Genomic DNA, 17,714 nt, shown 5'->3' with positions numbered 1-17,714 from the left:
TGACATGTTTAGTGTTTAATGTAAATTTGTATGTACATTCTAATGTAACTAGCTTGTTACCAAGTCACCTATAGAACCTAACAGTCCATGTTTCCCAGCCACTTTGCGCCATAAATAAAATTTAAACAAAATAATATAAAAAAAAATAATCCATTCAACTGAAATATAAACACTTAAACAGTACTGTAATTCTAAATTTCAAAATAAAAGGTCTCTTTGCTCTAAAACAAAATAAAATGTAAACAACATCCAATTTTCCCAACATTGCATATCAGTAGAATAACACGACATCCAACAACTCACTTCCAAAAACAAAGGTAACACTCCAAAGAACAAAAACAGGATGGTCCATCAATAAAATCACGAACTCGTAAATAAAATGAAAGTAACTAAAAGTGAAAGTAAAACATAAGGATCATCAAAGAACATTATAGTAGAAACTAGAAAGTAGTAGTAGTAACTAGTAAGAAAATGTCTCTAAGGGGTAGCTCAATCGGCTAGGGACCACGCCTCATGAAGCGAAGGTTACTAGTTCGAATCCCACACCCTCCTCTTGTATGGACATGTCAAAAAAAAAAAAAAAGTAACTAGTAAGAAAACATTTCATTAAATTCTAGAGAAAAATACAATTAACCTCTCCTGTAACGCCTAATATGTTAAATAAGAGCTTAAAACACAATTTACGCTAATTAAGTAAGTAATTAAATAAAGAATGAGAGAGAACGCTTAGCAATTTGGTTAATTCTGAATTTGAGACTGGTGTCCGGATGGGGAATTATCGTGTCCAGACGGGTAGCTCATAAAGTTCAGCTTTGTAGGGTGGGTCTGGACGAGACATTGGCGTGTCCAAACCGGTAGCATAGCAAGTTCCTAATTTATGGTGTGTCCAGACGGGGTATTGGTGTTTTCGAACATGTTAGGCAAAAAGTTTAGTTTTGGAAGTATGTCCGAAAGGCACACTAATCCGTCCGAACACACGGGTATATAAATAGTTGAAACCGTCATTTCAGCTCATTTTCTCCCACTTTATCACGATTTTCTCTCTTCTCACACCTAGGGTTTGCACTCAAACCTTAGATATTGATTTATAGAGACCTACAAAGCCAAATCCGACTTTGAAAACACAATTCTTAGTGCAAGATCATTGTTTTCACCGATTGGTTTGAGGTAAATCCACGAACCTTAACTTTTTTTGTATTTTGGTTGACTTTTGGGGTTAAAGCTTAATCCCTCAAATTCCTTTACTTCATTTGTGTTTAGAAGAGTTCTAAACAACATTCAAGCATACAGGTTAGAGTTTCATGGGGCGAAACTTCATTTTTGGTTGAAAACCAAGGTAAGACCCAAACCCAATATTTTGTATAAGTATTGTAAATTATTGATTTTGTGTCTAACCCTATGATTTTCCTATGGGTTAGTGTTTTTAGTTATTGGGTTATCAAATGGATCCATGGAAACTCTATGGGTTACCATGATGTTTGGCTCTTGAGACAAATCAAGAACCTAAGTGGAGTTTAGTATTAGAAATGTTTTGGGTTAGTTTTAATGTATTATTGAATTGTGAATGCAATGGTATATTGCAAGGCTTGCATTGGAGATTCCATCACAAGCTCTCACTTAAGCAGTTTAGGTTGAGTATTTAACTCACTGGGAAAAGATACTAAGTTTTGGGACTTTATGATATTACAAAATGCAATATTTGCTTTAATTCGAGCCGATAATGATGGTATATGTTTTTAGAATGCTTTCAATACCTTGAATTACGTTGAGATATGATTTGGTGAAATTTATGAGCTTCAAGCATATTTATGACAAATTAGAATGAGACATAATTTATGAGGGTTATAATGAGTTAAGGATTTCATAATACGTTTGAAAATGACATGAAAAAGTATAGGATGTTAATTGATGCATAAGTTTGTGAAAGTATGGACACGATGACTATATGGCATGAAAGCATGAGCATGGAACAAAATATGAACGCGGAACGTAAGACCATTTAGGTTGAAGTCTCATCGGCAACTCAAGTGTAAGACCATTTGGGTTGAAGTCTTATCGGCATCAACAACAAGACCATTTGGGTTGAAGTCCCATCAGCAGCTCAAGTGTAAGACTAGTTAGGTTGAAGTCTCATCAGCATTAGCAACAAGACCGTTTGGGTTAAAGTCTCATTGGTGTCAGTAACAAAACAATGAAAACGGATGAAAGGCAAGCATGACATGATGATGATGATGATGATGATGATGAAGAAGGACATGATTTATTATATGGTATTTCATACTAGATGTACCGATATGCATATGAGTTTAAATGGAACAGAACATATCTATATCGTTATGGCTAGATTGCATATGATGATTTATGTGTTTCTTGCTTAGATGTATTCGTATACTTGTATTTTTCAAAGGTTTGAAAGGCTTGCATACAAGTATAGCTGAGTCATGTGATATATAGGTGTATATATAGCATATTATAGATGGGTTTATATGTGCGTGCTTCCAAGCAGGAGATTGGAACATGTATATATATTCACAGCTATGTATAAATAGTATGTTGTAGATGGGTTTTTATATGTGTGCTTCCAAGCGGGAGATTGGAACATGTATGTATATTCACAGCTGCATAGTATGATTTCACTTATTTATAAAACGCCAATGTTTACCATATCAGTTACAAAATGTTTTAAAATGAAGTATTATATCAATTGTAGCTGTTATTATAAACGTATAGTAGAAAGAAAGAAATGCTGACTCATTACGAAAACTTAGTGAGTTTTATACTGCTGAGATTGTGGACTCATTATTCCATCTATGCGGATGTGGCTAACACTACAATTGCGTAGATGATTGTTTTTGTAGCAGGTTTGGGAGTCATGTGCGATATATCGTGTGCAAGTATATGGTTCATCGAAGGGATTCCTTTGTGATGCTCTCTAGTGAGGCACTGACTTGATCTAAGTCAGTCTCTCTTTATGTTATAATTAGTTGTATATGTTTACTAAACATTATGTTGTAGTGACTTGTACCTTGTACTAGTAAATTGAAATAAAATGATATTGAATAATGATTTAAAAGCTCTGGTTAGTTTATTGTATATGAAGTGACATTCGACCCATCCCAAATTACCTAATTGTGGCAAGTTAGAGCCTCCGTCAACATTTTTCATCTTTTTGACGAAATGACAGTCAAGTGCATCGCACATGGCTATTTAATGACATGAACTCCCCAAAATGCCTTGGTTTTGATGCGTAGCTCACCTTTTTAAAAGAATAGCCAATTTTAAAAGCGTAACTCACCTTTTTAAAAGACAAAACTTGTCTTTTGTCTCCTTCAAACACAATAACTTCCATAACCTTAGGTTTTGAAGATTGAAAGAGAACCACCCTTTGGAAGATGGATCCGTCATATCCTGATGCAACCTCCAGATATATTCTTCATGTGTCAAAACCTAGTTGTCAATCATGCTAATTGATACTCTGATTCGATAAACTCTTTAATACAATCCAATAAAATAGCCAAAATGTAATGATGTAAATGCTCCAAAGATTAAGAATGTTGCATAGAAGTAATACATTGAAAAGTTTTGATCATATATTTCTTTAGGGGTCCTCTAATAAGAAGGAAATGTTTCCAATAGTAATAGGGTGGGTTCAAAATGATTATGAGTATAAATGGGATCAATTTATTAGAGTTTTAATGAAAGATTATTACACTCAAGAAATAATTAAAATATTTGTTAGTATTTAACATACACTTTGAATAACTGAAAACGAGTTTAGAAAAAATAATAGTTTTATGCCTTCAATTCAATCTGAAGACCAAAATTCAAAATATAAATAGCAGACACGAGATTTCAATTCACACAAAAACTCAATCTTTGTCTTGTTTCTCTCGTTCTCTCACAATGGGCAAGGCTCAGTTCTAGGGTTTGGGTGTAAGGAAGATTCCTACTCCATTTCTAAGCTTCGGGTGTAGATTCATGGTGTTGGAACTCCAATTTCTCCATTCATCAAAGGTCTGAACTAAACCGTAATTTCTCTTGAGTTTGGTCAATTTGGAGGTGGTAATATTAAACCCTATATTTTCTTAATGATGGGTTTAATTGGATGTGTAATGGTGATTAAACCCTAGTTTACCTTAAGATTTTATGAAAGGATAGTGCTCGAAGTACTTGAGCACTATAGGGTTTTACCAACGTTAGGATTTTAATGTGGGTTAGTCTCTAAGTGTGTAATGCAATGTGATATTGCAATGTGTGCTTGAGTTGGGGATCCTTCTCAATTGTCAAGGGATATTTGTAAGTATATTAACTTACTAAGGAAAATATACCTATTTTAAAACTTGATTATTATGTTTCACATGTGCCGAATATTTTGTGAATACACATGACTATATGTATTTTGATGAATTTACATGCGTTAAGAAATATGTTAAGGAATGATTATGAAAACAAAGGATTGATTGGTTTTATGAATATTTCATGATGTTGCTTATTATGTACAAATGAGAATAAGAGATTAATGTATTGTGACAGATCCCCAGCATGGCCAAGGGACAAGTCCCTGAGGACAAGTCCTCGAGTGCTTTAACTTAATAATAATGTTGAATGACGTGAGAAAAGTTGGATGATAGGGACAAGTCCTCTAGTAGTAAACGATGGGACAAGTCTCCTATAAGCCGTAAGCAAAGGACAAGTCATTGACCTTCGGGAACAAGTTCTCAGAAATACATGAAAAATAATGAAAATGAGAATGAATGAAAGAATGCATTGCATGAGATTTGTTTTGATGTTTATGAAATGTATTGCATGATATTGGTATTGATGTTTATGAATTGTTTTCTTGCTTAGATATGCTCAAATGTATGTGTTCCGCTTAATGGGTTGTGAAGTGTATGTATATATGTGTAATTGAGTTATACGATATAAAGCATATGCTAAGGGCTTAGATGTATTTGTATGTATACATTTCTAGAGCAAGATGTAAAATATGTGTGTGTGTGTGTGTGTGTGTGTAACATCACTTTACTTTGTTGGTATTACACCTATACTTGATGGACAATTTGAGAGCTAAGCGGATACGTCTATTGATTCAAACCCCAATAAAATTAATTAAGTTGTAATTAACTTCATATTTCATCTCCCAACTATATTCTACAAAGAATAAGACTCAATGATTTCACACTTTTCAAAGAGAGCCTATAGCAGAAGACTTTTCACTTTTACACAAAGATAGCTAATAAATAAATTCACAATTCTTTAAATAACCAGAGTAAATCTAAAGCATCATAACATAAATAACTTCTCCAAATGTTACGGTCAAAGATCAATCATCAACATAACATAAATATTACAGAACCATATCTAAAGTCATATAGATATAAAATCTCAAAGTCTAGTCTTAAGAAGATAAACTAAATAAATTATCTCAATTATCTCATGGTGAGTGTCTCCATCCTTGTCTCACATATCTTTCGGCCAAATAGAATTTAGCTTCTCAAAAAATAATCCTGACTATGTAATTCAAAAGAACCTGGCACCTCTCAAGATTCATCATCAACTAAACTATCTATAAAGCAACACGTTTTATAGATGGAAAAGATACAAGTGTAAGTTTACAACTTAGTGAATATAAATACACATGACGTTAGTGAACTCAAATATTTATAAATCACATGCAGTAATGTCAAGTTATAGTTCATCATTTAACAATATCATCATGGATGCTATATAGATATCGTATATGTTGTAATAAGATAATCATGTCATAGTTCAACTCCATATAGTTTATCCAAGCCCTTAATTCGTTCTTGGTAGGATTGGCGTTGTCCCGAGGGACCCGTAGTACAATACTGTGCCCCGAATATTGCCACATACCGTCTACTATTAATAGTCCAACCAAGTCCGACTTCAAGTGGACCATGCTACTAGCAAAGCCGTAACAGTAATCCCATTCGTACATGGTGCGCTAATCACAAAATAACTATTAGATCAAAGGTCAAACATTAAAAGTAAATCTTTATAATAGTAAGTCCATGGCCGTTATCCCAAACGTACCAGTGTACTATGACATACGATGCAATTAATTATTCACCATCTTTAATATGCATGCATTATAAATCGTTATTTTCATCATCTTGTTAATTCATCACTCATTTTCACAAAATATAATTCACAGTAATCTAAAATATATTTCATGCGAGTGTACAACATGCATGTTTGATACATAAAATAATCATGTTATGCGGAAATAAAATAATAACAAGTATCCATGTGAGTTTTACTCACTTGAGTCATAAGGTTCCTCCACAAAGTCTTCATGAGGCTCCATAACCTCAAAATCTGAGAAAAGACCTACCATTAGTTCTAACACCTAGCTAAAAATAGGCATGCTGCCCTACCATCGAACGTTAGGACAAAATAGGTCGAACGTTCAGTCACGGCAATGAACGTTCGACGCTAGACAAAAACCCATTTCGAACCAAAATCTCTTCCACACCTCATTCCAACATGACCTAATGTCCTTACATGATCCTTAACGAGGTATTAAACCTCAGTAACATGTTCATGTAAAACATGGTACATCCAACATTACTAAGCTACTAATCCAACGTTAATATAATATTAAAATAAAAACCAACTTGAGATTCAAAAGTAGAATGTAAAACTAACTAAACAGTAAATAAGCAACCTAATAACACTACTAAAAACAAGCTTGGCTAAGAAAGCTACATCCTTTAGAAGAACAAGAGCTCATTCCTTCTCCAAATCACTCACTCATACACACTCAAGGAATAAATTGAACAAAATGAGCGGAAATATGGTGAAAGGGTGAGGGTGTGAGGTATTTATAGGTTAGAATCGCAGAGGATAAGGTTGAGGTATTATTTTTCAGTATTGTCAATCATCCAACATTCTGGGTGTACTATCGAACATACCGTCTTAGGGTCTTAAGCGAACGTTCAGCTATACTATCGATTGTTCGGCTGAGACAGAAAGTCAAAATTCTACCCCTCATCATACCTTAACATTTCCATTAGTTGAACCTTAATCCTAATTAATACTTTAGGGTATTACAATATATATGATTACAACTAAGGTACTATGTAGAAAGACAAGAAAGAGAAAATGTTCAGAGAATTTTATGTATTTACAAACATCTCTACAGTATTTATATTTTCAGCTATGGTTTGCTTTGATAAATTGGAAAACATATCGAAGTTGTTATTGTAAATTCACGATAGAGATCATTTCTATGAAAGACAGCTCATTGTTAAAAGTTTTAGTGATTTCTATACTTACTGAGACTGTCGACTCACATATCCGCCTAAATTATTGCGGCAATCTCACGATCGCATAGATAATGTTGTTGTGGGTGTTGAGGACAAAGATGATGACCCAGTCGCCTTATACTTGGGCTATTATGGTTGAGGCAATGGGATGCCTTGGGTTTTGATAGACTAGTTCCATTAGTCTATCTTTGTTGCACATAATTTTTGTAGCATATATAAACTTGTGATGTATTAGTTATTGTGACACCCCGAGAAAAATTAACTAGTAATTGATTCCACAACACGTCGCCCCATTCCCATTTGGATGAATAAAAACATAGGGGAACATTATAGCCTCATCAGAGAACATTCAGCAGAAGACTTTTCACTTACCAAATATTAAGATAGCCACTAATCATACCTCAATAGATAAATATTATAGTAAAACGAAATATATCAAGTCAAAAGGTAAATATTACAAACCAAGTAAAGGTTTTAAAGCATTAAACAAATTTAATTAGACCATAAGTTAAGTTGATTAAGGTCATCATAAGGTAGATCACAGTCTTGAATAACCTCAACAACAGGTTCATAGTCAATCTTAGGAATCTTACTCCAAACACACTACACCAAATAAACCATATGTAAGAATCTAAAAAGCGATAAATTTCCTCCATTTTTTCCGACATTAAAAGATCTGACAAACCAGGGTCCAACTCCTCAAAAATAAGCCGGGCCAAGTCTTTTAGGTCTTTCGAAAAAAGGGTTTCTTCATTTTCGATTTTGACACCTCCAAACAAGTCAACTATAAAACAACACATGTTTTACAAGTGAAAAAATACAAGTAGAAGTCCACGACTTAGTGAGTAAAATACACAAGGATAAAGAGTTATTATGCAATGAATTCGGTTGTTTAGAAAAAGGTTTACAAAACACAAGCAGTAATAAAATTATATCTTCAATTCAATGATAAAATAACATGATGATGCAATATAGATATATAATAATATGATATTTAAAGTGAAACATGTCATAGATTAACTTTATATGGTCTACCCAAGCCTTAACCCTTTTTTGGTAGAGTTGGTGCTGTCCCGAGGGACCTGTAGTACAACACTTGTGCCCCGATGTTGCCGCATACCGTCATTGTTAGTGACCAAACCAAATTTAAACCACGAGTGATCCACACTACTAACGATGTCGTAGTTGTGACCTCATTCGTATATGGTACGCCGATCACCTATAAAACTATTGAATCTAAGGCCAGACAATAAAATAAATCTCTTTGACCATAGAGTCAACTTGTATAATAGTAGCCCATGGATGTTATCCCGTACACGGCATTCTATGTCATAAGATACAATTATTCAGTGTTTTACATGAATGAATTTATAAAACTCACATATTGCATTGTTCCATTATTCATAACGCATTTTTACAAAATAAAGCTCACATAATTCTAAAATGTATTTCATATGAGTTGTAAGCATGCACGTTTGATACGTAAAATAATCATGCTATGAAAGAATTGAAATAACAAGCATTTGTGTGAGTTTTACTCACCTTGATCGTGGTTTTCCACCGGATAATCCTCTAGATAGTCTCCAACCTCCAAATCTGTTAAATGATTCACTATCAAAACCTTGATCTAGACGAAAATACCCTTAAATCTGTACTAGGGGCAAAATGGTCATTCTGTCTGACCATCGAACCAGATCATTCGGTAACCTTACCGAACGTTCTATAATCTGGTTCGAATGTTCATCCCTACAGAAAATCCAAAATCTTACATCGTAACACTTGGAATCAATCCGAACACTTTTAAACCAATTAGAGCATATTTAATCCAGATTAATGGTTGGGTATAACAGTTGTTGTGATGTGTTTAGCACTTATGTCTAGACAATGTATTTTGTTATGTAAAGGTATGATGTAAACTTTTATTAATACAAACGTCAATTTATCAACTCTGTGTTATGTAATGTTTAATGTTTAGAAAGAAAAGAAAAAGTTTTTCCATTGCGAGATATATGATCTCTAACGTGTACAATATACTAATATATATGTATAATATATCATAACAAAAGTATACTATTATACATCATAACATGATAGACTAATATATATGTATAATATACTTACATACATATATAAATGAGCTTAAACAAGCTGAGTCGAGTTTATACAAACTTGGTTCACAAACCTAGGTCGAGTAGAGCTGAGCTTTCGCAGATTTGGCTCATTTAATAATTTAGCCTAATTTAATGTTCAAACCTGGCTATTTATTAAATGAATCAAGCTCAAGTCGAGCCCAAGCTATTCATAAACATCTCAGTTCATTTACAACCCTAAGTTGTATGCATACGGCGCAAATACAAAATTGATAGATACTATTGATAAACATAAATGACCCCTTGAACAGCAATTGGCTATAAGCTCGAATAGAATCCAATTCCACATACAATTCATTCACAAAATTTTAATAAATCTAGTTCCATATTTCTTAAAATCTGCATTTAATTTTTCAAAGTCATTAATTAAAAAAAAAAAAAAAAGCTCGTGAAAAAATGTAAGTGCATTATTTGTATTATAATGAAGTATCTAATCCGGAATGACAACTCATTAATTTTGGAGGGACTCAAGAAGTGAGATTATAACCTAAAACATAAATTAATTTAGTAGTAAAATTGTAAATGAAAATAACTGTAAGTGTAAGTTGTGTAACTGCATTATGATCTCCAAATTAATCCATTAAGCGTTTTACTTCCTGCCCACTCCTGCTATTCTTCTTTTCAGTCGTTTCTTCATTCATTTTCATTTTGGTTTTTATTCTTTCCCTTGGGGTACATCGTCAGTAGATAAGATCTCTAAATTATCGCCAACCATCCAATAACTAGGGTAAAAAAGAACCCACGTTTCCGTTTGTATAATCACAGTTAAATATGTGCTTCAACCATCTAGCAATATCATAGTTCTTTCAGGAAGCGCGGACGGAGAAAAACCTCCCGCTTGGCCGCAATCCGCAATTGAGGCATTTCGATTTCGTCATATAGCTGGAAAATAATGCTACTTTATACACCCATTTATACACGATAAGCGGGTGAGAAGTTAACATTCAAAGCCATCAAGATATCCTTATATAGAATCACCACAAAATTGAAAAATTATTGACCTGAACTTCATTTGACAGAGCAGACGATAATGGAACGCAATCTAATATTTGAAGAAAGGTAAAAGTCAAAAAAGAATCCATAAATTAACAATACTACCATAACGAACAATGACGCTTGAAAGACCCTCTAAAATGTATCTCTGTTCTCTTCCCCTATATGAGTCGGGGAGGCCATAAACAGTTCCATTTCTTTTAAAATCCTCCTGAAAAAAAAAAAAAAAAAAAAAAAAAAAAAAAACGGATTCCGGAGACCCACCCTAATTAACTATAAAATTTGGCAGACCACCCACACCCACAGCAGAAAAGACTTCAGACTCCAAAAAAGTTGACAAACATTCCACAAGCCATGATTAGGAGGCTCACCACCGTGTTCGTTTTCCTAGACTCAACGGAAAAAGTTCTTATACATACCAAATTCTGTATTGAATAAAACATTAAAAGACAAGAACCACTCCACAGAACTACGCAGAAGTTGTAGAGGCCTCTGTTTCCATTGGTTCTTCAGAGGCTGGCGGTACCTCACCACTGCCATCCGCTGCCCTCTCGTTGGCGCTTGCATTGGCACTGGCATCTGCATTGGCATCACCACCCTGAGGCTGATGTTCACCGGCCTCAGCAGGTGGGGTTGGTGGTGCCTCAGGAGTAGCTGGCTTAGCCGGTGCTGGCCTTGGTTTCATCATTATCGGTTTACAAGACCTGTTTAAGCATACATAGACCCCATTAAACTGAAGGCAACTTACATGATGCATCAACATAGAAAAAACAGAAAAATGCAAAAAGGAAGACCAAATCCAAGTATAGCAACACACGTGGATCAGAAACAAGCATTAAAAGGATGGTTACCAATTTACATTTAATGCCCTCAAGTACCCAACCAAAATACTAAGACATTATCAAACTAAACTAAAAACCAGAATTTAACACAGTGACCAAAAAAGTTCAAGCAATCACTCAGAATTCTTCAACTACCGAAGCTTAACATCATAATTAGCCATAAAACTTAATTTCTTTCCCAACACAGTAAATAAGCTTAAAATATTAAAAGGAAGGTACCCATCAAGTGTTTGAGTCTTCTTTAGCACTTCAGCAGATGAGAGAACTGGAGTAGCATATTTAGGAAGCGAGTCCTGCTGCTGCTTTTTCTCTCTTAACCATGCTTCTGCCTCCACACAATCATTTACGACCTGCAACATGCAATGGGAGGATGATTAGAGAAGCCAGTGTTTACATGTAGAAATGTGTCTGCGTGGAGTGTGTATGTGTGCGAGTATGTGTGCGAGCATGTGTGCACGAGTGTGAGAGGGGGGCACGGTGGACAAAGATCTGACTAGTTATTACCTTCTGTTTCTCAGAGATGTCAATGTGATCGAATCTGGGATCTTTTGACACTGCTGCTTCTCTATAGCTATTAAGACAATGCACAAGTTGATCAATTACAGCTCCCCTGTTTACATACTCTTTGTAACGCTCCTCAATGGGATCACCTTGCTGCAATTTTTCATATCTCCGTCAAACTTACGACTCAAACATCAAAATCAGTCACCACTTCTTTCTTTGTGTAGCTGGTGTATCAGTGTGTGAGTTCATGCATTTTGTTGAGTGAGAGAGAGGAAAAACAAGTAGCCATTCAGCACAACAACCCTTACCTTCTTGAGCTCCTCAAGCTTGGCAATGTAGACGCCTTTGGTTTCATCCTCACCATCTTCATACAACCAATCTTCTACCTCCTGAAGTACAGAAGTAAACCCCTCCCTCTCTGAATCAGTGACAAATTCCTGATATTTGTCACTAAGCTGAAGAAACAAACAAAAAGAATTAGATAAGAGGTCCTGAACCAAAAGCCAGACATTAGAGGTCAACATAAATAAAAAGCACGCTACCTTGTTTCTCATGTCATAGACATAAGCTTCAACAGCATTTTTCCTGTCTTTGGTTTCTTCCATTACCCGATCTTGCAAAGCCATTTCAAACTCCTTCTCTACTGCTTTTTGCACATCGGCCAGATTCATTCCTCCATAAACCAACTCTGCTACAGGAATGTTAGTTTTCTTTACCTTCTTCTTTGGAGCCTCAACCTGCATGCCAAGAACCCACGTCTAATGCGTCAAAAAAGAGCAAAACTTTAATGCTGCTAAACCATACACTAAGGCACAGATAATATTGGACATGAGACATGATGAAGCAGTAGGATGCACATTTATTGAGAAAATGGACTCCAGTTTAGTGCCACTTTGCCATGCTGTATCAAATAATATGGACAATAGGTTCCACCAGAGCTATGCATGTATGCTAGACATAGTAGGTTTCGACTAGATGCTTCGTGTGAGGGATAACTCAAGAACACAATGGAAGAAGATGAAAATGTGTCTACGCCAAGTTTCATACCAAGCAGCAGACAATTGGAATTAGTTGAATGAGCTCATTAACAGCTAAATGGAAACCCTACTGGTGCAATGAATGAAATATACTAGATCCTCTACTCCAAGTACCTGCTTCAGTACCCCATCACTACAAATTAGCTAAGAAACAAGACTGCAACTATGATGCTGTTTCGTAAGTAACTGTGAATTGGAATATTTATTTGAATAGTAGTAAGAAATGATTGATGTGATATAAAATTTGAGAATGTTTTATAGAAAAGTGAAAAGGTTTTGTTTTGTAGTGGGTTTTTTTATTTGAATAGTACTAAAATTATTGATGTGATGTAAAAAGTGTAAAAAAGTTAGAATGTTTTTGATTTGATTTTTTTGGGAGAAGTGAAATGAAAATTGAAAATTTTAGGCTTTTACCAAACAACTTCTATATTCCCGAATGCTTACATTGGGCCTTCTTTTAATACATGCGTACAATATATGTTCATAGAGTACTATCCAATATGAACACAGGCTTTTGTATTGTGATCTAACAGCTATTTCAACAACCTTACAACTGTGTCACCATAGCATCATCATCATTGAGAGAGAACAATAAGAACAATCTACGTACCTTTTCCAATGTCATGAACTACAAGCAAATTAAGAATTAACAAAGAGCTCGATTTTTTAAAAAAAAAAAAAATAAGAAAAAAAAAACCTCAATATAACAGCATAAGAAAAAGAAGTAGAAAGAAACACCATAAGCACTTACAAACTCATTCTAGACATGATTACTGACCTTAACATCAGTTTCCATCTGCACAGGCTTGTCTCCCGAGTCTGGAACACCATTTTCAGTCCCAGGATAATCAGCAGTACCCTTTGCATCGTGCATATTTACATCAGCCTCATTGGAGCTTGCTGGAGCAGCATCATTGGGAGCTTCATCAGTATCCATCTTAGCATCTTCTTTTGCTGGCTCTTTTGAGACTGGAACTTCAACTTCCTCTTCTTCCAATAGCTGAAATAAACATCAAAGAAGATTAGCAAAGAGTTCAAGGGAAAATTGCCCAACCACAAACAATTAGAAATCACGAGAATCTTCCAGAACTTACAGTTGCTGACTCAATAGACACAATTCCATGCAGATTCAGGCGGACTTTCACCTTGAGTTTTGCACGCTCAGCTTTTGTAGAATGGAAAGGACCAATCTGCATGTGCACATCACGACAGAATCAGTAACACAAAACAAATTATCCTAAACAATGCCGTCCTATAGTACCCAACTTATTAGAATGTAGAAATTTTAAAATAGGACCCAACTTATTAGAATGTAGAAATTTTAGAATGAATATTGCCAAGGTATATTACCGTATATGTACTGATCTTTGCAGGTGCTTGCAATTCACCGACATCGGCATATTGTACATCAACAGAAAACGTGCCAGATCTGTAGAATGTCAGAGCCTTCACACTTGGTATGGAATTTCCCTTAAGGAAAACAATACTTTGTTGATTGTCTGCTACCCCATTCTGAGTATCTGGAGCAGCACCTTTCCATGACAAAGCAATTGAGAATGGGAAGCTCTCGTTGACCTTCAAATTAAGAGTACAAGCATTATTACAGATATGCAACAAAATAATAGGATTTTGATTAACATCTACTTTTCAGCAAGTACATGCCAACAGAATACACGCATTTGGAACAGTTTTCCTGAAATAAAACATGAGCGGAGAACATGTAAAATCTTGAGGCTGTCTATGATCACATATTTTCCAGGAGTGAGTGCTTACAACATTAGTTTCTTATGTGATAGCCTTTCAAATGGCCAGATTAAAATATAACAAAAACATGGGATTGTGTAAAGTAAGGGAAAAGGAATAGAGACAATTAATCCCTGCTCAAGATTTAGCCACCCATAGTTTTCACAAACACCCAAAATTCTTTTAATGCTCGAGTCAGCTAATTCAAATAAACATAAAGAGTATGATCCTTGAGATATAGCCATCAGTGAATGACAATTACCTGAAACTCTCGTACTTTAAATGTCGGACTAAGAATGGCACATTCCAAAGCACAACCCCTGGCAACACACTCACTCGCATTCATCGTGCGCCTAGGTTCCTTTTTGAAGAACTCCGTCAATATCTTGATTATAGCAGGAACACGAGAGCCGGAACCAACCACCTCAACCATGTGAACATTTTCTACAGTGAGACCGGCCTCTGCAAGAGCCTTCTCCAATGGTCTCTTGACACGCTCCAAGATAGGAATGCTGATCTGTTCAAACTCATCCCGCTTAATGAAACCTCTGACATCCTTCTCGTCCATTAAGCACTCTATATTCAAAGGTGCCTCGGGATTTGCACTAAGCATCTTCTTCAACTTCTCACAGCCAGCCCGAAGCCTAAGGCAAGCCCTTGCATTCTGGTAAACGTCAATCTTGTACTCTTCTTTGAATTTTACAGCAAAGTGATGGAATAGCACTTCATCAAAATCTCTACCACCCAGAGATCGATCAAATGAATGAGCTAATATTTTCAGCTGGCCCTTTCTAAAGCCAGCAATACAAACTTGCATGTTCGCATGTCCAATATCAACAAAAGCAACATTCAACTGATCATTTTCGGGTAAATCTGTCTTGTAAATACCATAAGCCAAGGCTGTTGCGGTAGTTTCATGAATCAAGCGAAGTGGATGCAAGCCTGCAATTGTGGCTGCATCCAAAACAGCCCTCCTTTGAAGATCAGTGAAATAAACAGGAATCCCAATGCAGCAATCAACAACTGCTGCATTCAAATTCTTTTCCGCTATGCCTTTCAGATTTGACAGCACCATTCCTAAAACTTGGGTGGGTGTAAATACCCTTACTTCTCCCAGATACCGTGCATGAATCAAAGGATACCCATCAGACCCTTCTGTCACAGTGAAAGGAAAAGTCTTGAGATCCCTCTGCAACTCGGGATCATTGAATTGCCGACCAATCAACCGCTTTATTTGGGATATCGCATTTTTTGGGTTCATCATAGTTGAAGCAGCCCCTGCCGTTCCAATAAACCGCTGCTTGTCACCAAAACACACAATAGCAGGGGTCTCACGCTTGGACTCATCGTTGAGCACAACATCAATTCCTCTCTGCCTTGCGACGGCCACAATGCAGCTCTCATTGCCAAGATCAAACCCAACTACACTCATCTTCGCAAAAAATCAACCGATATACAACTTAAGGTTCGTCTCGCCAGCAAGGTAACGGCAATCTGAACAATAACCCAGTAGATCACTTTAATTTCAAGAAATTTAAATTACCCAGAACTCAAAATCAATTTAAAACTTCACCTAACAATTAGAACGTCAAAAGCCAGCAAAAGGCAAAACAGATTAAAACATAATCAATTACATTCCCAACAGCGAAACCATTGCCTGATTATCTTCAAGCAAAAGAACACTAAAAAACAATCGGCTACGAAGCAACATTTCAGCACAAATATATAAGATCATTGACGACAACTAGCAACTGACAGTCATGCGGACGCGAGACATAGAGACACAGCAGCCCAAAGGTCAGTCACACTAGCATTCACACAACCAGCAATAACCCAAACAACAGCAAATCAAAAAAACCCAAATTCAGTACTTAGAAAGAAAGAAAGAAAAAACAAATCGAGCCCGGATTAAACAAGAAAATAAATCGCGTGATCAAAGCGAATCCAATCGCTCATTAACACAGTACCCTACTTTAAGCCGTGATTAATCCATCAACAATATAGATTGATTCTCTCAGCAATAAATACCCAAAACAAAAGAAACGACGAGCTGGGCAAAAGAAGGCAAAAATATTGAATCCAAACACAACCATTTCAGCAGCCACCAAATGTTTCCTCACCAAAAATGACCAAATCTAGAGAGACAAATCCACAGATCTAAAAGCTTTTTCTCTCTCTAGAGAGAGAAGAAATCTAAACCTAAGTCTAAATACGATGCCTTAGCCAGCTAGGTTTCGAGACCGTACCTTCCGAGCGATCCAACAGAGAGGGAGGTGAGAGAGGGGCTTTGGAGGGTTTCTGGAACTCTCCACAACACCTAAAGGCTGTTTACGAGAAAACAGAAGGATGCGAAGAGTTGGAGGCTTTTAATAAGGGGCCGAGAGGGCTTTTGTGCGGAATTTTCGAGTTTTTTTTTATTATTTTTTTTTTTTTTTCTCTTTGGAATTTGATTTTTAATATTTTATTGTCGTTTTAAAAAAAAAAAAAAAAAAGAAAGAGAGAGAGAGAGAGAGGGAGAGAGGTGGTCCTGGAGGCGTCCAGTGTGTTTCTAGAAACATCTACACCACAGAGAGAGAGAGAGAGAGAGGGTTTCTGGGGCCTTGGTCGTAAAAGAGCAGCCTTCCTTTGCTTTTCCAACTACATGGTAGCGTGTCTGGGCCTGTGGTTCATGCGCAAAGGAGGCTTCTTTACTTTGAAATAGAGGGCTCTAGAGAATCTTTGGGGGAAAAGTCCATGTAATCCTCTTTGAAAAGTCCATGTAACCCACCACCTGGTTTTTATGTTTTTATTTATTTTTTTGAATTTTTTGAATTTTTGTTTTTACTTTATTATGGGTATTTTCGTCATTGGAGAACACTGACAATTTTTGGTACTTTGTGGGATATGGTTTCAATTGAAAGTTTGACAGGAACATTGTCAATTAAGTGATAATTTGTGAGGGCATGTGAACTTTTTCCAAATCTTTAAGAGAAAGGCTTGATTGCATTTTCTTGTATATTTTCGTACAAGAAATTTGCAAATTGGTCATTAAATCTGAGAGACCCTGTGACGACCCATTTTTTTTTTTTATACAAATCATTTGCTTAATCATTAATCTCTTAAAATACAAATGAATCCTCACAGTGGCACAACGATGTGTCGCAAAGCCAACATATG

The 17,714-nt window shown here is 35.8% G+C and overlaps 1 protein-coding gene across 1 annotated transcript; it reads right to left on the bottom strand.

Annotated features, from left to right (window-relative positions):
• Positions 1–10,499: 10,499 nt before the first annotated feature.
• Positions 10,500–16,960, bottom strand: LOC133862719 (heat shock 70 kDa protein 15-like). The gene is made up of 10 exons (XM_062298567.1): positions 16,805–16,960; positions 14,821–16,052; positions 14,166–14,390; positions 13,910–14,005; positions 13,594–13,815; positions 12,321–12,515; positions 12,087–12,233; positions 11,779–11,928; positions 11,494–11,624; positions 10,500–11,136 (listed from the first exon to the last, which is right to left on the bottom strand). The coding sequence occupies exons 2-10, from the start codon at positions 15,988–15,990 to the stop codon at positions 10,902–10,904; spliced, it is 2,571 nt and encodes an 856-aa protein (XP_062154551.1). The 5' UTR covers positions 15,991–16,052; positions 16,805–16,960; the 3' UTR covers positions 10,500–10,901.
• Positions 16,961–17,714: the final 754 nt, after the last annotated feature.

Source organism: Alnus glutinosa, chromosome 3 (assembly GCF_958979055.1).
Source record: "Alnus glutinosa chromosome 3, dhAlnGlut1.1, whole genome shotgun sequence".
NCBI classification, from domain to species: Eukaryota; Viridiplantae; Streptophyta; class Magnoliopsida; order Fagales; family Betulaceae; genus Alnus; species Alnus glutinosa.
This window is presented reverse-complemented; position numbering and strand designations above follow the sequence as displayed.

Coding starts and splice junctions, on each gene's coding strand:
- LOC133862719 (XM_062298567.1), bottom strand. CDS start 15,990: ATGAGTGTAGTTGGGTTTGATCTTGGCAATGAGAGCTGCATTGTGGCC. Junction 13,816..13,909: donor TGTCTATTGAGTCAGCAACT/GTAAGTTCTGGA, acceptor TGTTTATTTCAG/CTATTGGAAGAAGAGGAAGT. Junction 12,234..12,320: donor TCTATGACATGAGAAACAAG/GTAGCGTGCTTT, acceptor TTGTTTCTTCAG/CTTAGTGACAAATATCAGGA.